General features: G+C 40.3%; 1 protein-coding gene across 2 annotated transcripts; it reads left to right on the top strand.

Annotated features, from left to right (window-relative positions):
• Positions 1–14,425: 14,425 nt before the first annotated feature.
• Selenos (selenoprotein S) lies at positions 14,426–24,520 on the top strand. Of its 2 annotated transcripts, none has more exons than XM_047540589.1 (6): positions 14,426–14,565; positions 15,215–15,349; positions 17,275–17,381; positions 21,498–21,587; positions 21,768–21,846; positions 23,860–24,520. In XM_047540589.1, exons 1-6 carry the CDS (start codon positions 14,490–14,492, stop codon positions 23,937–23,939), a joined length of 567 nt encoding a protein of 188 aa, XP_047396545.1. In that variant the 5' UTR covers positions 14,426–14,489; the 3' UTR covers positions 23,940–24,520. The 2 variants fall into 2 exon arrangements, with proteins under 2 accessions (XP_047396545.1, XP_047396546.1); XM_047540590.1 differs by having other exon boundaries at positions 21,768–21,914.
• The last annotated feature ends 355 nt before the right edge of the window (positions 24,521–24,875 follow it).

Here is a 24,875-nt window from a genome sequence, read left to right as displayed (position 1 = left end):
AGTCCCCTACTTTCTCCTTTTCTAGCAAAAGTAGTAAACCTTTTTCCTTTATCTCAAGCTTTCCTCATTATTGAATTGGCAATGGGGACAAGGACCAAACTTTCAGCTATAGCCTCACTGATGATGAGTTATGGGATAATGTCCTATGGTAACTTCTCCCTGATCATGTTCATTACCTAAGAGTAGCTTGCGTTGAGTCTCTGGCCTGGATTACATAGCAGCACTTAGCACTCATGAGATTTTTGGGGACATTCCCTGAGTTAATATGGACTGAGCAAGATTATTTCAGTACCAATTTAATAGTTGAGACCTGGTGAGAAAAAAGCCAAAGAACACCTTGTAAGATTATTCTATTGGTCTAAGTGAGGATTTTACAAAACTGACCAGAGGAAAGAGCTGTGCCCAGAACTTAACCTCCATCTCCATGTCTCAGAAGCAAGAAAAAGGGGGTTGTCCTAGCCCAGTTTGTCCTAGACCCCAATAATTTCAGTTTGTGATTTTATAGGACATTAGGTTCATTCAGGTTAACCTCTTTCATGTTCAAGCAGGAATTTGTACCAGTGAGAGACATGCAACACCCAGAAGGACCTGGTTTCTGTGGAACTATTACCAAAAGCCCAGTCCTTATCCCTGATGCCAATTCAATAACAAGGACACAGTTTTGAGAAAAATGAAAAGGAAAGGTATATTGCTTTGTTAGCAAAGGAGAAACAGGATTCCTGTCCCAAAGGCTGTGATTCTGCCCCTCAGCAGGAACAGGGGGCTTTAAAAGACGTGCCTCAAAAACTAAATTCCAGGTGTTCTCTGTCTGGAGTTGTAATTCACTTGTTAATTAGGGAGAATCATTTCTGAGATCTGGTACCATCCCCAAAGTCTGGATTACTTCCTTCCTGTGGTGGGTGTGTACTCAGGGAGAGATAACTCTGCCTAGGATGGGAAGAAAGATAATCCTGTTTCCCCTGATATTAGGGAGGGGAATAGATTAGAGAAGAATAAGGAGAAAGGAAGAGAAAGAAACATATCCATTTAAAAATTAAGTTGCAGTGGCAGAGCAGTAAGGGCTACATTCAAAGCATAAAGTGGACCACTGCTAACAAATTCTCAGTTTTTATTTACCAGTTATCTTTTTATTTTTTACTACAACAACCAGTGTTGCTACATGTTTGTAAATGGTTTGTTTCACTAGGAAAATTAATAATTCCATTCTAAATAGAACAAAATTGGTAGAACTGCAAAGAACACTGACAAATCCATAGAGTAAACAAGCTTGATATAATGGACATATAAAGAACAATTGGACAATACATTAAAAAAATCATTAAACACAGGATTTTTATTAATACTTCATTAATTTGGCCACTGTGGCTCACAAAATATAAAGAATTGACAAATTATATTGTTATTACAAGTAATCAAGTTATTAATATCAAAAAACTACCATATGTACTTCAAAGTATCAAAACATACTTGTAAGTAACTCATGGGCCAAAGAATACATCAGAGCTAAATGTAAAAGTAGAGGCCCTTGTGATCCAGGAGCATTTGGTGTTAATTAATAATAAATAGAAAGAAGTATAAGAAAAAGTGGATTCATTAAGGGAATTAGAAATTTGAATATAAATAAACCATGAGGTAATATGCAATAAGAGCCTAATGAAGAATTAGTTAATAATTGCTAGGTTTGGGGGAAATATTAGATGAGCTGGAGACTTACAAAAGAAATAGTTGTTCTTTTAATAACTGACCATTTTTTTGGTGATGAAAGTGATACAACGAAATACAGAGGGGCAAGATTATTATGAGTACCTGCAAAACAAATACATATGACAACAGAAGATTGCTCTAAATGGGATTTTTATTTTGCAAATCTGGAATATATAACATGACAGAAAAGTAAGTGAGAATTTTGAACAAAGTTATGAAAAAGTTATTCACAAAACAAGAAATAAGAATAACATATTTTTAAAGGTGTTCAACAGCAAATGTAATCAGGGAAGGAACCAACAATGAGATATTGTTCATGTAAGATGGACCAGGATGAAAGAAACGGAAAAGCTCATAATCAAGGGTTTATGCACACAGGATTTATTCAGATATTTTCTGTGTTCTTCATTCAATTTGTCTTATTCTGCCTCTCACCCTCCCTCTGTCATGCACAAAAATCTGTTCTGCAGTAATATTTTTCATCATGAGGTTTTATATGGTTTTGTCATATTTCATGTGCTCAATAAATTCGACAATAATTTCTGTACGCTTTGACCTACTAATTCTAGAAATTTATATCCAGGTATGAAATGATACATATATTCAAGATTGTTCTTCTCTTCATATCCTTGTAAATATTAGTGAAAAAATGGGTAAAATTCTAGGAATACAGGATATGTTAAAGAGATTAAAGAGAATATGGGTATGCATATACATACAGTTAGATATACACATATATCACACACATATATATACCATGTAAAGAATTATGCAGTAATTAGTAGCTATTCGTGTTAGCAAGCTTGAGTAATTGTAACCAATAAACCTGAGAAAAACAGCTTAGAGAAGAAAAAGTTTATTTTGGCTCACAGTTTAATCATTTCAGTCCATGATCAGCTGACACTATTGCTTAGGGTCAGAGGTAAAGCAGAACATCATGGCAGAAGGGAGTGGCAGAGCTGGAACGCAGGGAACTTTGTGAAGTAGAGAGCCATAGGCGGTTGCCAGAGGAGGAGCTGCGTGGCGAGCTGTTTGGACTCAGAGCGACCACTTCCGAACACCAGGGGGGTTGCCCGGAGGAAGAGGAGAAGCCCGGCAGGGGGGTCGCTGGGTCTAGGAGTGACTGCATCAGAGCCACAGGCGGTTGCCAGAGGAGGAGGTGAGTGGTGAGTTGTTTGGACTCAAAGCGACCACTCCTGAACACCGATGGCCTGCCTGGAGCAGGAGTGCGGTGGGTCCCTTGGTCTCCGAGCTACCGCTCCTGAACACCTGGGGGGCTACCCCGAGGAAGAGGAGGAGGAACACGGCGGGTCATTTGGACTCGGAGTGACTGCCTAGGGCTACGGGCGGTTGGCGGGAGGAGGAGACGCGAAGTGAGTTGCTTGGACTCCTAGTGACTGTGTCGGAAACTGGGCGGCTGTCCGGAGGAGGAGGTGTGTGGTGGGTCTCTGGGTCTTGGAGCTATTGTACGGGGCTCCAGGTGGTGGCTCAGAGGAGGGGCCGCATAGCCAGGCGATTAGGTGCAGAGCAGGGTCCCAGGAGCTAGGCGGCTTCTTGCTGGAAGAGCCGCGCCGAAACACGCCTAGGGGCGGAACGAAGTTTCCAGGGCGGCGGGCAGATTCTCTGAGGAGAGGCAGCCTAAGGACACTCGCCTGCGAAGGGTGAGGCTCCCAGGCCCAGGAGGTAGGTCCGGGCCCCTGGGAACATTGCAGAGGAAGACAGCCCAGCCCAGGCGATAGTTGTAGATTGAGGGGAACCTCTAGGAGGGGAACTGACCAGCGAGACCTCCCCACCGGGTGAGTCTACCCTGCCAGGTGAGGTTTCCCACAAGGTCGGTAAAACCAGAGACACAGGAACAAACAGGCCATGCCTCAGCCCACAGCCTAGTTCCCCTTTGGATGACCATTGGTCAACAAGTGGAGGCACCTCTGCCCACTATCAGGGAATATACCCCACCTGAGGGTCACCAACCTCAGAGAGGCAGCTTCCTTGTGGAGCACCACATTATCAACTTCCTCCAAGACTGCAGACTACTGAAGGATAAGAGGGGATATAACTAGCAATCTTCAGGGACATTATAAGTCAATAGAGGAAATCTGCAATATCTTAATGACCCACTGATTCCTGAACAATGAGAAAACAAGGGAAGAAAATGCCCCAAACAAATCTAGATGTTACATCAATAAAATCCAACGACAGCATGGCAGAAGAAATGACAGAAAGGGAGTTCAGAATGTACATTATTAAAATGAGCAGGGAAGCAAATGATGAGATGAAAGAGCAAATGCAGGTATTGAATGATGAGATGAAAGAGCAAATGCAGGCATTGAATGATAGCACTAATCGACAGTTAAAAGAGCAAATACAGGAAGCAAAAGATCATTTCAATAAAGAGTTAGAGATATTGAAAAAAAAAACAAACAGAAATCCTTGAAATGAAGGAAACAATAAACCAAATTAAGAACTCCATAGAAAGCACAACCAATAGGATAGAACACCTGGAAGACAGAACCTCACATATTGAAGACAAAATATTTAACCTTGAAAACAAAGTTGAACAAACAGAGAAGATGGTAAGAAATCATGAACAGAATCTGCAAGAACTATGGGATATCATGAAAAGGCCAAATTTGAGAATTATTGGGATTGAGGAAGGCTTAGAGAAACAAACCAAAGGAATGAACACTCTATTCAATGAAATAATATCAGAAAATTTCCCAAATCTGAAGAATGAAATGGAAAATCAAGTTCAAGAGGCGTATAGGACTCCAAATACACAAAATTACAACAGACCCACACCAAGGCACATTATTATGAAAATACCGAACATACAAAATAAAGACAGAATTTTAAAGGCTGTGAGAGAAAAGAATCAAATTACATTCAGGGGGAAACCAATACGATACCAGCAGATTTTTCAATCCAGACCCTAAAAGCTAGAAGGGCCTGGAACAACATTTTTCAAGCTCTGAAAGAAAATAGATGCCAACCAAGAATCTTATACCCAGCAAAACTTACCTTCAAATTTGATGATGAAATAAAATCATTCCATGATAAACAAAAGCTAAAAGAATTTACAAAAAGAAAGCCAGCATTACAGAACATTCTCAGCAAAATACTCCATGAGGAAGAGATGAAAAACAAAGAAGCAAATCAGCAAAGGGAGGAATTATCCTAAAGGAACTGTCAAATAAAGGAGGAACCAAGTTGTGTCAAAAAAATAAATAAATAAATAAAATTTAAAAAATGAACCAAATGACCGGGAATACAAATCATATCTCAATAATAACCCTGAATGTTAATGGCCTGAATTCATCAATCAAAAGACACAGACTGGCATATTGGATTAAAAAGAAAGATCCAACAATATGTTGCCTGCAAGAGACTCACCTCATAGAAAGAGATACCCATAGACTAAAGGTGAAAGGATGGGGAAAAACATACCATGCACATGGACTCAGCAAAAAAGCTGGAGTATCCATCCTCATTTCAGATAATGTGGACTTCAAGCCAAAGTTAGTCAGAAGGGATAAAGAAGGACATTTCATACTGCTTAAGGGAAGCATAAATCAGCAAGATATAACAATCACAAACATCTATGCCCCAAACAGTGGCTTATCCATATATGTCAAACAAATCCTTCTCAATTTTAGAAACCAAATAGACCATAACACAATAATACTAGGTGATTTTAACACGCCTCTCTCACCACTGGACAGATCTTCCAAACAAAAATTGAACAAAGAAACCATAGATCTCAATAACACAATCAATAATTTAGACTTAACAGACATTTATAGAATATACCATCCAACCAAGAGCGAATACACTTTCTTCTCAGCAGCACATGGATCCTTCTCTAAAATAGACCATATATTATGCCACAAAGCTAATGTTAGCAAATACAAGAAGATAGAGACACTACCTTGTATTCTATCAGATCATAATGGATTGAAGTTAGAAATAAATGAAAGAGTAAAAAACAGAAACTACTCCAACACCTGGAGATTAAACAATATGCTATTATATGATGAATGGATAACAGAAGATATTAGGAAGGAAATTAAAAAATTCTTAGAGGTAAATGAGAACAAAGAAACATCCTATCAAAATCTCTGGGACACTATGAAAGCGGTACTTAGAGGAAGATTTATTTCATGGAGCGCATTTAATAAAAGAAGTAAAACTCAAAAAATAAACGACCTAACACTACAGCTCAAAGCCCTAGAAAAAGAAGAACAGACCAACACCAAAAGTAGTAGAAGACAGGAAATAGTTAAACTCAGAGCTGAAATCAACGAAATTGAAACAAAAGAAACAATACAAAGAATTGACAAAATAAATAGTTGGTTCTTCGAAAAAATAAACAAAATTGATAAATCTTTAGCCACACTAACAAAGAGAAGATGAGAGAAAACCCAAATCACTAAATTTCAGAATGAACAAGGAAATATCACAACAGACACGACTGAAATACAAAGCATAATTAGAAGCTATTTTGAAAATCTATACTCCAACAAAATAGAAAATTTTGAAGACATCAACAGGTTTCTAGAGACATATGAATTGCCTAAACTGAAGGAGGAGGACATACACAATTTAAATAGACCAATTTCAAGAAATAGATGAAGTCATCAAAAGCCTACCAACAAAGAAAAGTCCAGGACCAGATGGGTTCTCAGCCGAGTTCTACAAAACCTTTAAAGAAGAGCTCATTCCAATACTCCTCAAAGTATTCCATAAAATAGAAGCGGAGGGAACCCTCCCAAACTCATTCTATGAAGCCAATATCACCCTGATACCTAACCAGACAGAGACACACCGAGGAAAGAAAATTTCAGACCAATATCCTTAATGAACATCGATGCAAAAATTCTCAACAAAATTTTAGCAAATCGCATACAAAAACATATTAAAAAGATAGTGCACCATGATCAAGTGGGTTTCATCCCAGGGATGCAAGGTTGGTTCAACATCAGGAAATCAATAAATGTAATTCACCATATCAATAGACTTAAAGTCAAGAATCACATGATTATTTCGATAGATGCAGAAAAAGCATTTGATAAAATACAGCACCCCTTCATGCTCAAAACACTAGAAAAAATAGGGATAGTGGGAACATTCCTTAACATTGTAAAGGCCATCTATGCTAAGCCCATGGCTAATATCATTCTAAATGGTGAAAAACTGAAAGCATTCCCTCTTAAAACTGGAACAAGGCAGGGATGCCCTCTTTCACCACTTCTTTTCAATATCGTCCTTGAAACTCTAGCCAGAGCAATTAGACAGACCAAAGAAATTAAAGGGATACGAATTGGAAAAGAAGAACTCAAACTATCCCTATTTGCTGATGATATGATTATATACTTAGAGGAACCAGGAAATTCCAGCAGAAAACTTTTAGATCTCATAAGTGAATTCAGTAAAGTAGCGGGATATAAGAGCAATGCACATAAATCTAAGGCATTTTTATACATAAGTGATGAATCTTCAGAAAGAGAAATTAGGAAAACTACCCCATTCACAATAGCATCGAAAAAAATAAAATACTTGGGAATCAATCTCACAAAAGAGGTGAAAGACCTCTACAGTGAGAAATACAGAACACTAAAGAAAGAAATTAAAGAAAACCTCAGAAGATGGAAAGATCTCCCATGTTCTTGGATAGGAAAAATTAATATTATCAAAATGGCCATACTACCAAAAGTGCTATACAGATTCAATGCAATTCCAATTAAAATCCCAATGATGTACCTTACAGAAATAGAGCAAGCAATTATAAAATTCATCTGGAAGAATAAAAAACCCAGAATAGCTAAAGCAATCCTCAGTAGAAAGAGTGAAGCAGGGGGTATCGCAATACCAGATCTTCAACTCTACTACAAAGCAATAGTAACAAAAACGGCATGGTATTGGTACCAAAATAGAAAGGTGGATCAATGGTACAGAATAGAGGACATGGACACAAACCCAAATAAATACAATTTTCTCATACTAGACAAAGGGGCCAAAAATATGCAATGGAGAAAAGATAGCCTCTTCAACAAATGGTGCTGGGAGAATTGGAAGTCCATATGCAACAGAATGAAACTAAACCCATATCTCTCACCATGCATGAAACTAAACTCAAAATGGATTAAGGACCTCGGAATCAGACCAGAGACCTTGCATCTTATAGAAGAAAAAGTAGGTTCAGAGCTTCAACATGTCTACTTAGGACCAGACTTCCTCAACAGGACTCCCATAGCACAAGAAATAAAAGCAAGAATCAACAACTGGGATAGATTCAAACTAAAAAGCTTTCTCTCAGCAAAGGAAACTATCAGTAATGCAAAGAAAGAGCCTACAGACTGGGAGAAAATCTTTGCCAATCATACTTCAGATAGAGCACTAATCTCCAGAATCTATAAAGAACTCAAAAAAGTCTACACCAAGAATGCAAATAATCCAATCAACAAATGGGCTAAGGAAATGAACAGACACTTCACAGAAGAAGATGTACAAGCAATCAACAAACATATGGAAAAATGTTCAACATCTCTAGTAATAAGAGAAATGCAAATCAAAACCACCCTAAGATTCCATCTCACCCCAATTAGAATGGCGATTATCAAGAATACAAGCAGCAACAGGTGTTGGCGAGGATGTGGGGAGAAAGGTACACTCATACATTGCTGGTGGGGCTGCAAATTAGTGCAGCCACTCTGGAAAGCAGTATGGAGACTCCTTAGAAAACTTGGAATGGAACCACCATTTGACCCAGCTATCCCACTCCTTGGCCTATACCCAAAGGATTTAAAATCAGCATATTACAGAGATACAGCCACATCAATGTTCATAGGTGCTCAGTTCACAATAGCCAGATTGTGGAACCAACCTAGATGTCCTTCAATTGATGAATGGATAAAGAAACTGTGGTATATATGTACAATGGAATATTACTCAGCCATAAAGAATGATAAAATTATGGCATTTGCAGGCAAATGGATGAAATTGGATAATATCATGCTAAGTGAGATAAGCCAATCTCAAAAAACTAAAGGAGGAATGATCTCGCTGATAAGTGGATGATGACACATAATGGGGGGTGGAAGGGGTTAGTGTTAGGGTTAGAGTTAGGGTTAGGGAGGGGGGCAAGAATGGAGGAAGGAAGGACTGTATAGAGGGCAAAGAGGGGTGGGAGGGGTGGGGGGGAAGGGAAAAAATAACAGAATGAATCAAACAGCATTACCCTATGTAAATTTATGATTACACAAATGGTATGCCTTTACGCCATGTACAGGCAGAGAAACAACATGTATCCCATTTGTTTACAATAAAATAAAAAAAAAAAAAAAGGGAGTGGCAGAGGAAAGCCGCTCAGTTCATGACAGGCAGAAAGCAAAAAGCAGAGTTTTTTTTTTTGTTTTTTTTTTTTTTGTGGGGGCCGGGGGGTGGGTACCGGAGATTGAACTCAGGGTCATTTGACCACTGAGCCACATCTCCAACCTTATTTTATTTAGACAGAGTCTCACTGAATTGCTTAGCACCTTGCTTTTGCTGAAGCTGGCTTTGAACTCACAATCTTCCTGCCTTAGCCTCCTGAGCCGCTAGGATTACAGGTGTGTGCCTCCCCACCCAGCAAGAGAGGAGTCTTACTTTTTATTTTTTATTCATTTTTATGTGGTGCTGAGGATCGAACCCGGTGTCTCACACACACTAGGCAAGTGCTCTTACCACTGAGCTACAATCCCAGTCCCAAGTCTCACTTTTTAATGAGAAAAACTAAATGTTGTAATTTATTCCATCTTGACGATTGTAGACACAGGGTGGATGAATACACCAAATTCTTTCCTCCATTTAACAAGATGAAGGTTGACTTAATTTGTTGATAGAGGGTGAAAGCTGTTAACAATAAATTTTTGCATTTTTGGATCTTCCTCCATGGCTACTGTGAGCATCTTGAGTCCTGAGCTACACTGTGAGCTCAGAGATAATATGAACTGCAGCATCCTTTATAATATAATATAAAGCTCCTCCCCCGCCCTTTACACTGCAGTCATTTCCCCACCTCCCAACTACTGTCAGTCTGTGAACATCCTAGCTAGCTATTGGTTCATCAGTCAGCCTGCAAGTATCTTTCTCTGTTATTGGTCCCCTGTTAGCCCATGGAATTGAACTGCTTAAGAATAGTTAGTTCCCCCACCACTCTCTTTTTATCTCCTCCTTGCTTTTCATGCTTTCTTCTGGCTTTCACTCTCTCTTGCATGTGCTCTCTCTCTCTCTCTTTTCCTCTAGTTTTCTCTCTTACCCTGCAGGGAGACACTCTGCCTGTTTGCTTAATAAACTCTCCTATATGAGTTCCTGTGTCCGGAGTGGTTTCTGGGTTCTTACATCCTTGAAGTTTTCAAATCTTAATCTGACACCACTTTTTAAGGCGGAGAGCCGTCTGTTAAAAGTTATCTTAATTGTTAAGTACTATATAAAATAAACTCTACTCCCAAGCATTGATTGAAACCGTTGTACTGTGATCCCTTTTCTAAGTACAAACTTCCTGAGAGAAGAAAGAGGCACTACAAATTGCTACCATGACCCCAGTGCGGTTTACCTAAAGTCCCAATGAAAGAGGCCAGGTAATGGTAACTGTGCTCATTCTTACCAGTTCATCACTATGCACAAGTTTTTTTGTTTGTTTCTGTTTTTTGGGTACTGGGGATTGAACCCAGAGGAATTTTACTACTGAACTATATAACTCCAACACTTTTTAGTTTTTATTGTGGGACAGGGTCTCCCTTAAGTTGCTTAGAACCTCGCTAAGTCACTGAGGCTGGCCTCGAACTTGGGATCCTCTTGTCTCAGCCTCCAGAGTCACATTACAGGCATGTACCAACATGCCCAGCAAGGGGTTTATTTTGTCATGTTGTGGTGCTTGGGATTGAAGCCAACGCCTGTGCATACCAAGACAAGAGTTCTCTACCACTGAGTTATATCCCCCCAGCTCCAAGGTACAATTGAAGCTAATCTCAGACCAAGTATTGCTCTGATTATGGTTACTGAAGGGTTAAGGAAAATAATATTCCTAAAAGACAGCTCCCCAAAGAAAAATGGAGAAAGGTGCGACTCAGGAGAGGAAACTAGCCAAGGAACAATGGGCCCTGGGAGAAAGGGGCAGGTACTGAACGCTGGGCCCTAAACTATGACCTTCCCCCATGGCTAATTAGTCCTAAAAGGAAGCACAGCAAATACCAATGGGCAAGATTTGAGTACCCATCCCTGGGATCTGGACTTTTAACTTCCCAGACAATGAATTTCAACCTTTTTACAACTATCTTCCTAAATTAAAGTTTTATAACTAGCCCCTGACTATCAAAACTGCACGTACACAGCTCCCACTGATTACATCATTGTACCCTATAAAACCAAAATCCTCTCTGTAACTGACAGTCATTTTCCCCATGTAGAAAATGGGTCCCAATGGCGCCCAAGTCTGCAAAGGAATAAAGGCTTCTCTGAATCCGTCCAGGTATGCTTCCCGTCCTTTTGCGCTTACAGTTATAATAGCAAGAAATAGAACAGACCGATCACCACTGAGAAGTCCAAATTTGAGAGTCTTTATTAAGCTGGCCAGCTGACTGTCTCACACAATGCCCCCAAAAAATGGTTATTGGGAGAACAGCCCCAACCACAGGGTTGTAGGGGTTCTTATACCAAAAATCACATCAATCATAAGTGTCTGTTGCTATGATTCAAAATTACAAACTAACATCATGAGATCATCGACAGAGGGGGAGGGGGGTCAAATTGACCCTTACCTAGGTACAAACTAAAGAATGGTTACTAACATCCACACAATCACTGTTTACATGGTACATTGTTTAGGAGCAATAGGAATCAAAAGAGAGCAATTCTTCACTACATAGGAGTTGCCATTGTATATTATTAAACATGTCACACCAAGTAACTGATGATGGGTACAGAGGCAGGGTGTTCCCATGGGAGAAGCTTATTTCCTATGTAACATGGAGTCTCAGAGCAAAATGGAGTCTGTTTAGTTATTTCCCTTAGAGTCTACCCTATAACATTCTCATGGAGTCAGATCTGTCAGCCCATCACAGTTAAGATGCCAGAACAAGTGAAAAATCACTGTAAAGTAGAGTGATGGTTCATCATTTGAGAGGAGAACATCAAGAAGGAGAAAATATGGACCAGGGATGTAGTTCAATGGTAGAGCACTTGCCTAGTATGCCTAAGGCACTGGTTGATCCCCAACACAGTTTAAATTTTTAAAAAGAAGGTAGAAATGAAACTCCTTCATAAACCCATCAATTTGGTGACTATCTTCAAAGCCTTAATTGATGATGTTCACAGTTCTCAATTTCCTGATTTGAGGAATACATTTTCAAAGTGGCTGTCAAGGTGAAAAAGAGGTTTGAGGTTTTACTAGGGTCGTGAACTCAGGTCCTTCAATAGGAATCTCTATTAGCTTTTCACTACTATAATAAAAGTACCTGAGGAAGGCTTACTCTATAAAGAAAAGATGTTTATTTAGCTCAGAATGGAGGATGAAAATCTCAATAGCATGGTACATGTTCTTGCAGGGGTTTTTCTTTTTTCGGGGGGGCAGGTAAACCGGGGATTGAACTCAGGGTCACACGACCACTGAGCCGCATCACCAGCCCTGTTTTGTATTTTATTAGAGACAGGGTCTCACTGAGTTGCTTAGCACCTCGCTTTTGCTGAGGCTGGCTTTGAACTCTCAATCCTCCTTCAGGGGCTTCTCCTGACTGCATCATCTCAAGGTGAAGTACATGTGTTTCTGTGTATGTGGTCTCTTTCCCTTTTAGGGTTTCCACCCCAATGGCCTAATTTAATCTAGAAACTTCCCTATGGCCCCACCTCTAAACACCGCAGTCAGATTAAGTTTTCCCCCTTTTAATTCCACTAACACAAATCTTTAGGGGATTAAGCTGAGTTTGGGAGAACAAACTGTATCAAACCACAGTTCCCGACATGGTAGTATACACCTGTAATCCCAGTGGCTCAGAGACTGAGGCAGGGGAATGAATCACAGGTTTAAAGCCAGTCTCAGCAACCTAGTGAGACCCTTCCTCAAAATAAAAAAAACAAAAAGGACTGGGGATATGGCTCAGTGGTTAACTGCTCTTGAGTTCAATCCCTTATACCAAAAACAAAACAAAACAATAACAAAAATAACCCCAAATCATAGCAATCTTCTCCTTTACTGCTTCTGAATATACTGCTAGGAGCACTTGGTGAGTTTAGTGCACTGTCCTGGTTGAGAAATTTCTTGGCAAACTAAAGAAGGAAAAGCATCGGTGGTCTTCCAGCTTGATGGTGTGTGCCTTCCCCACGCCACTCCTGGCCATGGCAGCAGTGTGACATTCTGACATTATCATTGTTACCCCACCCTAATCTTGTACTGTCTAGGTGACCTAATTGAATTTCTACACCCCTCCCCCAACCCTGCTTATCTTGAAGGACTGGATGCCTGCCTGAAGATCAGAAGTTCCTCAGTCAGGTGAGCCAGCTGAAACTTGGTTGGATCTAAAATAACTGCGGGAGTGATTGCCAGACAACCTCTATCATCTCATCTGCAGGCTAAATGACACTCCTCCACCAACCCCCGCAATGACAGGTGACAATTGCCACAAGGAAAAACCATTTAAAAAAAGGTGACACCAGAATTGAGAGAAAATCTCCACTCAGAGAAGACATGAAGAGTCTTTCCCTTTATTACCCTATGCTTCCCCCTCATTTCTTATACCATGTAACTGTAATTTACCAATCCCCCAGAGCTGAGAATGATTTGCGAGTCTATTTTCCCAACCCCACTATTCTTGGTCAAGAAGAAAAGTCTCCTTGACCGCTCAATCAGAGCTGAATCTTGTTATTGGTTCCACAATTCCAAGAAGGAAGAAGTACCCAATTTGGGGTTAAAAAAAAAAAATTGGTAATAGGACCTGTTCACTATTTTTTTCACTTTGTCATATTCCTAATTCTCAACACTTCTTTTGATACACAGCTAGGTAAGTGCACTTCCTCAAAATCCAAAGGTCAAATTCCAAACATGGTAGTTACAGTCACCAAAGAGGTGTGACATTTGAGTAGTTGAAGGGGGTGGAGGAAGGCATTGCGGGCAGAGGAAACAGCCAGGGCACTATTATAAATAACTGTGATAATATCCTTTAACACACAGTAACCATGAACAAGTGTTAGTGCCACTGCTATGGTAATTCTTCCAAGAGGTTTTGATTCTGCAGAAAGAACCTTTAGGATCAGTGGAGACTTTCTTGGCCTTAAAGAAGGAGAAAGAAGCCGCTGTATTTCGTGTTTACAGCTTTGTTGGGGCGGATCTTGGTCAACTCTCAAAGGCTGGGAATCGCCAAAACGCTGAGCTCTGTTTCTTTAGGGACCCGGACAAGTAGTGGGCGCAAATGCTAACCCTGGGTGGACGCTAACTTTCTTGACTCAGTGTCCAATCAGTATAAATGTACAAATTCCACAAGAAATTACAGAAAGAGGTCAGCTAATCTCCCTCACTGAAAACAGTATGGAGACTGAACTGCCCAGCCTAACCCGGCCTTGCCCGTCCGGGTTGTATCTTGCCAGTTTTCGCCCCGCCCCTCGGGGGCACCCCCTCTGTGATTGGCCGAGCGTCGGAACGGGTCGAGACACGATTGGCAGGGCCCACCGCCACGTTGGGGCGCGCCACGTGTACGTAGGGACCGGTCGGAAGTACCCGGATGGAGGCGACGCGGTAGGGCTCGGCAGCAGTGGTGGCCATGGAGCGGGAAGGGGAACAGCTGTCCGCGCGGCCGGCGCTGGAGACTGAGGGACTGCGCTTCCTGCACGTCACAGGTGAGTTGCCGCGGCCTTGGTGAAGTGGGGCGCGTGTACCATCTCTTCGGCGCGCCGCCATGTTCGGTGGGTCGTCCTCCGCCGCGCTCCGGGCAGGGCCCAGGAGGCCTGGTCGGCAGTCGGGCGTTAGCCTCGCACGCAGGCCCTGGGCGGCGGCCGGGACCTCGCGCAGATGCCTTCTCAAGAACTGCCCATCTTTGGGTGGCGCCCGCGGACCTTGCTTGCTGTAGTCCTGTACATTGTGCTCAGCAAACCCTTCCTGCTGCTGTTCCTGGAGTCACTCGACCCTTAACGTTTGATTCTAGCCCCACCCCCACCCCCACGCCCAGGACCCCTTGCTGTCACTCCTTTACATGTGATTTTCTAAATTCTGAAAGATCTTTGCCATCCCGAGTGGGATAAGCCCCTCTTCATCCTTCAAAACCTAGTGCTGTGCTCTCCACCGTCCATACTGCCCCACTGTTGTCCCAGATGATTGAGCGGTCTCCCTGCTCAGTGATCCCCAAATTGTTGCATGCTCTTTTTTTAAGAGACCATTTCTTCTCCTAGACCGAGAAGGATTTTAGGGCAGGAACTACGCTTATTTATCGTTGTTGAGATTTATGGTAATGTCATTTTTAGTGTCTTAAAGTTATTTTCTTCTTTTCAGTGGGCTCCCTGCTGGCCTCCTATGGTTGGTACATCCTGTTCAGCTGCATCCTTCTCTATGTGGTCTTTCAGAAGCTCTCCGCCAGGCTGAGGTCCTTGAGGCAGAGGCAACTGGACCAAGCTGAAGCGGCTGTGGGTTAGTGTCTCAGTGACTTGACACCTGCTTTTTGTAGTATTTAAAAGTTCACTGTTAAGAATAACAAGTACATAATGCTTCTTTATATATGGGGAGGAGTACTTTATACCCCTGAAGTTGATTTTGGTGTATGTGTAATTCCGTTTTTGATTCAAAGATTATTTTTTATTGGCAAGTTTCAAACTATCTTAAACTTTGACAATAGAAATGAAGGTAATCTGGATTTTTTTTTTTTTTTTTTTTTGGATGGCACTGGGGGATTGAAACCAGTGTCTCAAACATGCTAGGTAAGCACTCTACTGCTAAGCTACATCCTAGCCCTGTTTCAGAGATTTTAATGAGTTTGGAAAATTCAGCCTGTCTGCCTGATGGCATATAGTGCACTTAATGCATATCTTGTTACATGATTATTAATTTTAGGATGTATTAAAATGAAAACAGTTTCTTGGTACAAGTGGATCTGTCTACTGAGTTTTATCATGAGAATCTTTGTGAGTGATTAAAAACTCAGCCTTAGCTTTTCATATTTACTTCATTTTGATTCTTCACTAAATTCTCAGATCTGATTTCTAATTACATTTGGTTGTTTCAAAAAACTCCATCTCAAAAAGTAATCTTTTCACTAATAAGATGGTACACTTTCTGTGGATGTATCCAAAAGAAATGTTAAATGTTTTGAGAATAGCAACATAATTAAATAAATTAGCCTGGCATGTATTCTGAGCTACTCGGGATGCTGAGGCAGGAGAGTTGCTTGAGCCCAGGAGCCTGAGGCAAGCCTTGGCAACATATCAAGACCCCAGCTCCAAAGCAACACATATCTTCATGCATCTGAGTCTCTACAGTACTGAGTTAGGAGGGAAAGTTTACTTTACAAATTAGATAAAAACATAAACTGGGCACTCGTTAATATTTTTTCTTTTTTTTTTTTTTCTTTTGGGTGCTGGGGATTGAACCCAGGGCTTTGTGCATTCGAGGCAAGCACTACCAACTGAGCTATCCCTAGCCCCTCGTTAATATTTTGAATGTTAGTTGGAAAGATTTTTCTTTTCTGTAGAAACAAGGATAGAATTCCTATGAATTTTTACCTTTTTCTGATATACATATGGGCTAATTAAGTGACTGGTAAAGATTCAGAGAACTAGCCATACTTGGTGGTACATTGTAAATCCACTTGTAAATCCTGTAAATCCCAGTGACTTGGGAGGCTGAGGCAGAAAGGTTGCAATTTTGAGGCCAGCACCAGCAACTTAGCAAGACCCTATCTCAAAGAATAAAAAGGACTGAGGATGTGGCTCAGAGTAAAGCACCTCTGGGTTCAATCCCCTGTACCAAAAATAAGGGGGGAAAAGATTCAGAAAACTTTCTTTACCTTTTGGAGTTCTGGTCAACCTAAAGATAGAGTAGAGTGTGCGTGAGGTACTCAGTTTATATAATGGAATCTCACTGTGAACCTCACACCACTTGTATTTCATTAACAGGGCCATTGTCCCAGACTTCCTGAATTAGAATTACTGTAGGGAACACAGAAATCTGCATTTCTTTTTTGAGAGGAGCCAGGTGAGACCCTAACTCAAAACAAACACAAGTCAGTACCAAGATTGAGGTAGAAAACTGTTTTAGGAAACAAAGCTTACCATGTTGCCCAGGCTGGTTTTGAACTGGACTTAAGGGATCCTTCCACCTCAGTCTCCCAAGTGCAGAGATTTGTTTCTGGTAATGTGGACATTTAGGGCTGAAGAACAATGGCTGAGCCATTGTCACCTGTCACTTAAGCAGTAAAACATGTGCAGAGGGGGTAGGATTACTCACATGAATATTTTTTGGTGTTGTCTAACATTTGTACATCTATACTTACAGACACTGAGAAGTTTGTTTTATATTGTAGAAGATGCCTTATCTCACATTTTTTCCTGATGTTTTAGAACCTGATGTTGTTGTTAAACGACAAGAGGCTTTAGCAGCTGCTCGTTTAAGAATGCAAGAAGAACTAAATGCACAAGTTGAAAAGCATAAGGAAAAACTAAGACAGGTATGAACTGGTTTTATTTAGTAAGTTTTTTTTTTTTTTTTTTTTTTTTTTTTTTTTTTTTTTTTTAATTTGCAGTTCTGGGGGTCAAATCCAGGGCCTGGAGCATGTTGAATGAGTGCTCTACCACTGAGCTGATCCAAACCCTGAATGGTTTTACTTTGAAAATATAGTCTTAAGAATGGTGTGGAACTTAGTGGGTAATAGTGACTGTGTGTTTGTGTTCTTATTTGTAAACTGTTAGGACAGAGCCTTATCTTGTTAAAATCAAGGCCTACCGTGTAAATATTGGCGATGTTGAGAAAAGCATGCTATTGTTAGGGAAGGGTAAATGTGAATGTATGATTATAATGCAAGATCTAGAGCACAGAGGAAGGATAGACTGGAGGGAAGGTGTATATATGAGTACCTCTGCCTGTTGGGGGTGGTAGGAGCAGAATCGCTTCCACTTAGCTTTGTGTTGGTCAACTTGCAATTTCATCTTCTTAAGCAGGAAATACTCTTGAGGAAAAGTGTCTTTTGTGTTTTTTTGCTTTCGAGTGACTCCCTTACAGCACTATCATTGAACAAAATCATGTGTCCAGGTCTCATGTCACAGACACACAGAAGATACAGTTAACTTTGTTTTAAGCTGTGTTGCACATGAGGTGGCATGAGGGGAGGGCATTATTCAGTGATCTGAAAGAGAACGAGGGGAAGGCAGCAGAGGGCCCAGCCAACAGTGGTGCTAATAAGAGATGGAAAACAGGAGACAGAGTTTTGAAAGTTTTTTTTTGTTTTGTTTTGTTTTGGTTTTTTGGTACCATAGATTGAACCCAGGGGTGCTTTACTACTGAGCCATATCCCCAGCCCTTTTTATTTTTTATTTTGAAACAGAGTCTCACTAAGTTGTTTAGGGCCTCATTAAGTTGCTCAGGCTGAGTTTCAACTTGTGATCCTCCTGCCTTAGCCTTCTGAGCTGCCGGGATTTCTGGCATGTGCCGCTGCACCGAGCATTTTAAGGTTTTTAAGGCATGGGATTTGGATGAAGGAGAAGGTGAAAAGTGGGGTGGGAGGAAGAACCGAGAATTGCCTTCAGCAGTCAGGGGGAATGCAGTAGAGTGACCACCCACCAGCTTTTACCTTATCTTTGCCACTGAAATGACCTCTGCCATCTAGTTTTAGTCCAGAAGTTTCTGGGCCTCCTCATCCCCTCAAAAGGATGCCTCTGCCAGCAACTCTAAGGTTGCATTGTTGGTCTTGCCTGTGTCTATTCTTGTTTCCAGAGACAGATGTCTTTCTGCAGTCACTGGCAGCTTCTCTTATTTCTGCTTGGTCATCATCCCCTAAGGGCTTGTTTCCTTTCCTTTCCTTTCCTTCCTTCCTTCCTTCCTTCCTTCCCTTCTTTTCTCTTTCTCTCTCTCTCTCTCTCTCTCTCTTTTTCTTTCTTTCTTTCTTTCTTTACTGAGAATTGAACCCAGGGCCTTGCTCATGCTAGGCAGGTGCTCTATTCTGAACTACATTCCCAGCCCTGTTTTGAGAGGGTCTCACTTAAGACCCTGTCAAAATAAGTGGCATTGAACACTATCTTCTTACCTCACCCTCCCGATTTGATGTGATTATAGGCAACCACCTCTGTTCCCAGCCCCAACAACCTTTTTTAGTGTCCACGTCAGTGATTAACTATCTTCCCTTTAGTTGTAAACCTAAAGTATATACTATTTACTTAACTTTTTAAATTAAAGTTGTGGGGCTGGGCTTGTGGCTCAGTAGTACAGTGCTGGGTTCCATCCTCAGTACCACATAAAAATAAACAAGACAACAACAACAAAAGTTATGATGTAAAAATCTATACCATGGAATCTAAGTTTTTTTAAAAAATTTTTGTTTTGTGGTTGTAGATGGACAGAACGCCTTTATTTATTTATTTATTTATTTGTTTGTTTATTTATTTTTATATAGTGCCTCACACATTCTAGGCAAGCGCTCTGCCACTGAGCTACAACCCCAGCTCCAGAAACTAAGTTTTTATGTTCTCCCTGCTCCCTCACTTTTCACTCTCCAAACATCCCATACAATGTTAAGTTTTTTGGGCATTTTTCCAGAATTATTTTATCTATATGTGAACACTTGTATGGACTCCTTTTTATAGAAATGAAAGTATAGTATACACAGCATTTTGAGCATTCTGTTTTAAGTTTTTTGTTTTTTGTTTTTTTTTCCCTCCCTAATTTCTAACCCTTAATGCTTTGTGTTTGTGGTGCTGGGGATTGAATACAGGGCCTTGCACACAATAGACCATTACCGTACAGCCCCAGCCCAAACCATTAATTGTTATTGTTTTGTTTTTAGGGCTATACAATAAGTCATATTCTTCTGTGCACCAGAATTCAATAATTTCAGGGTCTGAGTTTGCGTGTTGTAACAGTTTTATCATTCAGTTTGCTGATATAGCTGAAAAATCTTTTCCCCCCCCTTTGGATTCAAAGAATGAACCTAAGATTGCTTAACCACTGAGTCACATCCTCATTTATTTATTTATTTATTTATTTTACATCCTTTATTATCCTTAAATAATCCTTAAAATAAAGGATTTTACATCCTTTATTTATTTATTTATTTATTTTTTAAGTTTTGAAACAGGATCTCACTAGGTTGCTTACAGCCTTGCCAAATTGCTGAGCCTGGCTTTGAACCTGTGATCCTCCTGCCTCAGTTTCCTGAGCTGCTAGGATTACAGGCATGTGCCACCATACCTGGCTGAAAAATCTTTTAAAAGACAACTTTAAAATTGTAACGAAAGCCTCCTAAAATTGCAAGAGGGCGGAAAGTCTGTGTTCAAGCATCTAAATTCTATGGCATATATAATTTTGATTAAATCTGTGCTCATGGTTACTATGAGATCTCTTGTGTACAATGCCAGAATTTGTTAACTTTGGTTTCATTTAGATGTTCTCAATTACTCACTGAAGTATAAAACAACCTTCATGTCTAGAGGTGGTTTCTTAACCTTTTTTACTTGAGGACAGTGGAAATACAAGGTAATAGGTTTGGGTGTAGCAGTGATGAATCTTGTATTCTATGGAGAAATTTACTGGGTGCCTGTTTTTTAAGATATCTTTTCACATATTCTTGTGGCATCAGTTTTGTGGAACCAAAATGAATTACAGTTCTGTCTGGATTCCATTGGAAATGAGAGATTTAAGTATACCAGGTATACACATCAGTTGCAGTTCTTGGTTGCCGGAAGAGATGCTATTCTTTTTTTTTTGGTGGGGGAATACTGGGGATTAAACTCAGGGGTACTTGACCACTGAGCCACATCCCCAGCTCTATTTTGTATTTTATTTTATTTATTTATTTATTTTTCTATTTTGTATTTTATTTAGAGACAGGGTCTCACTGAGTTGCTTAGCGCCTCACTTTTGCTAAGGCTGACTTTGAACTCATGATCCTCCTGTCTCAGCCTCCTGAGGCGCTGGGATTACAAGTGTACACCACTGTGCCTGGTGAGGTGCTATTCTTTAAGGAATAAAGAACAGAGGCAAAGGTCTTTCCTATGATCCTCGCAGCCTGAGATAGAGGGGTTCAGTGACTTCCGTGGGCAGCACAGCCAGGTGATGACAAAGCCAACCTACTTGCCATCTGTTCCAAGTCAGAGTGATCCCACATTCCAGAAATATCCTGTTAAGGGCAAGTTTTAGAAGACCTGAATCACTGCTCTTTTTTCCATGACATTGTTTGTTTTTTTAATAGCATAGTAAAGCAGCTGGCACAGTGGCCCATACCTGTAATTTCAGCGGTCACAATGTTGAGGAAGGAGGATCACAAGTTCAAAGCCAGCCTCAGCAACTTAATGAGGTCCTAAGCAACTTAGCAAGACCATGTCTCAAAATAAAAAAGGGCTAGAGATATGGCTCAGTGGTTAAGTACCCCTGGGTTCAACCCAGTTACCAAAAAAAAAAGTACAGAAAAACAAAAGTTAAACTCCCACAACTAGATCACATCAGCTTTTTAACTAAAGAAAGTAATGGGTGCAAGTTTGTTTTGAAGGACATTTAAATTAATAATTATGAAAATAAGTATTTTCTTTAAAAGAGTGGCAACTAATAAGTACCTTCTTATGTGATTCTTTCTCAGCTTGAGGAAGAGAAAAGGAGACAGAAGATCGAAATGTGGGACAGCATGCAAGAAGGCAAAAGTTACAAAAGAAATGCAAGAAAGCCTCAGGTAACTATAGACTTGACCTACCATTTCTAGTAGTTGAAGATTTGTCAAGTAGAATGTTGAATTTTTTTCTTTGTGATGCTGGCACCTGCTAGGCAAGCACTTTACCACTGAGCTACAGCCCCAGCCTCATCCCAAGTAGGAGACTTCAAATTATTCTTAAGCCTGTGTGTGTTCAAACAGGAGGAAGAGAGTCCTGGGCCTTCTACTTCATCTGTCGTCCCAAAACGGAAGTCTGACAAAAAGCCTTTGCGGGGAGGTGGTAAGCACCAAATGATGTCAAACGTTTGGAATTTTCAGCACTTATAGGATGTACTTAACCTTTTAAAAGTAAGATTCTCTTTCTTTGTTTCAATGTCCATAAATTGACTCTAATTTCTAAGCTTAGAATTGTGAAGATTAAACAAAGGAAACGGATGCAAAATGCCACATAGGTCGAAGTAATTAGAATTATACTTGGGATCAGTATTCTCACCTGATCCCACTACAGCTCTATAAGAAAAGAGGTAAGCAGGACAGGGAACATTCTGCCCACCTGTCAGAAGAATGTCAAGGGGCTAAAAGAGGTTGAGTCTTGGTAACCAGGTTTGCCTTTTTTCTTATAAGTAACTTTTTCTCAAGGAGATGTGAACAGATGTTTGTTCAGTGGTTTTTTTTGTTTTGTTTTGTTTTTTGTTTTGTGTGTGTGTGTAGGATAACCAGGACACTCTAGGTAATACCATAGCAGTCTGGCTTCATTGTGTCCTTGAGAAATTTCACATATACTTAGGAAGATGGAACTCATACTCAAATGGAAATTAGTAATCTTACGTGATTCTATCTGGGAGTTCCTAGTTAATTCTTTTTTTTTTTTTTTTTTTTTGCAGTGCTGGGGATTGAACCCAGGGCCTTATGCTTGCAGGGCAAGCACTCTACCAACTGAGCTATATCCCCAGCCCCCTAGTTAATTCTGAGGAAGGGGAGAGCAGAGAAGAGATACTAGAATACTGTGTAGGCACCAGTTTTAGGCTAAAGACATCCATGGAGGAAGAAGGGCACAACAGGGGTCTGTTTGGCATCTTTGAGGACCAGGGAGGAGACATGGATGTGGACTCTAAGTAGCATGGCAACAAGCTTGGCCAAAAGACTGAGCTTTAATCCCCTCTGTGTCAGGAACCCAAAGCCTACTTGTTGGAGTAGTGCAACTGAATAGAAAATGCTATTTTAAAACTTTCCATTGCTGGAAGCCTTTTTCAGATTTCCTAGGTGTGATATTTAGGAGAGGAGTAGGAATTGTAGAATATGTAATACATGACATGCCTGTGTACATAGCCACTTTTGGTATCCAGCAGTCCTGAATCTAGCGCCTTTGACCAACCTGGTTTTACTAAAAAGGAAATAGGCATGGGGATTTGTTACCCAAAAATTCCACAGCAAGTAAAGAACAAAACCAACTCATTCATGGTTTGGTTGACTCTAGAACCATGGCACTCAACCTAGTCATCAATTGTCTGCTGACTTTGGGAAGAAGAGTGGGAGGAATGATGTATGCAACCCAGTTCTGACTAGTAGTTCTATTATAGAACTTCTGCCAAGTTCCCACTGGCAAGTTCTGTTATGTATTGATTTTTCTATTTTTTTAATTTTTTGTGGTACTAGAATTGAACCCAGGAGTGCTGCCGCTGAGCTACATCCCCTTGCTGAGTCTGGCGTCAAATTTGCAGTCCTCCTACCTGAGCCTCCCAAGTGTCCGGGATGACAGACTCACTCCTGGTTTAAATTCATTTTCTTTATTCTTGTATTTTTTTTAATGTGGTGCTGAGGATCTGAACTCAGTGCCTCACACATGCTAGGCAAGTGTTACCACTGAGCTACAGCTACAGCCCTTTAAATTTATTATCTATAGCTTGAACTGCTCTTGAATGTATACTTTTTATTAAGCACTACAGTTGGAGCCTTCATATGTTCAAGGTCAGGCCATCCTAAAGGGGTGGGTTGTTTTGCTTTGGCTCTTGTTTTTGTTTTGTTCGTTCGTTTTTCTCTTCCATATGTTTTGGAGAATTAGGATCTAGAGACTGACTAGCTTCTTTTTTCCCTTCCAAAAGTCAATTCAAATTGCAATCACAGTGTAAAACATTTTTTAATATGGTAATTAAAGTTTTTTTGAAAAAATCCATGTTCATACAATCTGTAGCTTTGCAGTGTTTTGCATGAGACTCACATTTGTATTTTTGACATAAAGTGTTCCCAGATTTTCAACCATCAATAGTGTTCTGCTTCCTTTCTCTCATTCCAGGTTATAATCCTTTGACTGGAGAAGGAGGTGGCACCTGCTCCTGGAGACCTGGACGCAGAGGCCCATCATCTGGTGGATGAAACTAAGATTCTTGTTAGTGTCATTTTTGACATTAGCAAGATAATCCCTTAGCCCTTGATTCGATTGCCTTACGCATACTTTTCACAGTGACTAGCCCAGGGGAGGTGGGATTTATTTGTTATTAACTATGCCTGCGTATTTAAGGGCTTCAGTCAGCATGGGATATAGACATTGCCACTAGGTCTCACTCCACTGAAAGACAGTCATTACAGTTGTTGATTTCATGATTAATTGCTAGTTGGTAGGTAGAAGGCCTCTAACTGAATAGCAGTCTTGGTGAAAGAGGCCTAGTAATGATCTTTTATGTTAGAAGTCCTTCCTAATTAAGGACAGTCTCTGTGACAGGTTGCGTTGAATGATGTCTTCCTTATAAATGGTGAGCCCACCAGTGAGGATTACTGATGCAGACGGTTGATGGGGTTTGTTTCTGTATATTTATTTTTATGTACAGAACTTTATAAAAAAAGAAATTGTAAATATTTAAAAAAAAATGAATGACATTTTAGCATCTTTATTAAATTTAAGGAAATTTCTTTATGAGGTTGAATTTGTCCATTAAACATTAAGCAGCTTCTTAACATTCACAGATTCCAAATATTTGTACTTACTTCTCCACTTACTATTCCTTACCAGAAATGAGAATCACAAATGGCAGACAGCTGCAGCAGTTTTGAAAGTTGGCAGATTCTGTTGGGTTCATCTTCAAAATCAGTCTCTTGCAATTTAGTTGCTGAATTAATAGGATAAAGAAAAATCTTGATTCAACATAACTTGTAAGCTGACCAGTTTCCTAAGAGTCCTATGGGTCATTCCCAGTTTGCCATGACTTATTGATTATGTTCTTGTGAGAGCCCTTACCAGGAATTTTCTAAGAGGGCCAGATAGTTGTAAATAGTTTAGACTTCATTGACCACATAGGATCTCCTTTACATAGT

This window comes from Sciurus carolinensis, chromosome 2 (assembly GCF_902686445.1).
Source record: "Sciurus carolinensis chromosome 2, mSciCar1.2, whole genome shotgun sequence".
Lineage (NCBI taxonomy): Eukaryota > Metazoa > Chordata > Mammalia > Rodentia > Sciuridae > Sciurus > Sciurus carolinensis.
The sequence above is the reverse complement of the archived record's forward strand: the minus strand, read 5'-3'. Positions and strand labels throughout refer to the sequence as shown.

What these genes read in the sequence shown, in the direction of transcription:
- Selenos (XM_047540589.1), top strand. Translation starts at nt 14,490, where the DNA reads ATGGAGCGGGAAGGGGAACAGCTGTCCGCGCGGCCGGCGCTGGAGACT. An exon ending in GCGCTTCCTGCACGTCACAG is followed by an intron (nt 14,566 to 15,214) that starts GTGAGTTGCCGC and finishes TCTTCTTTTCAG; the next exon opens with TGGGCTCCCTGCTGGCCTCC. An exon ending in CCAAGCTGAAGCGGCTGTGG is followed by an intron (nt 15,350 to 17,274) that starts GTTAGTGTCTCA and finishes CTGATGTTTTAG; the next exon opens with AACCTGATGTTGTTGTTAAA.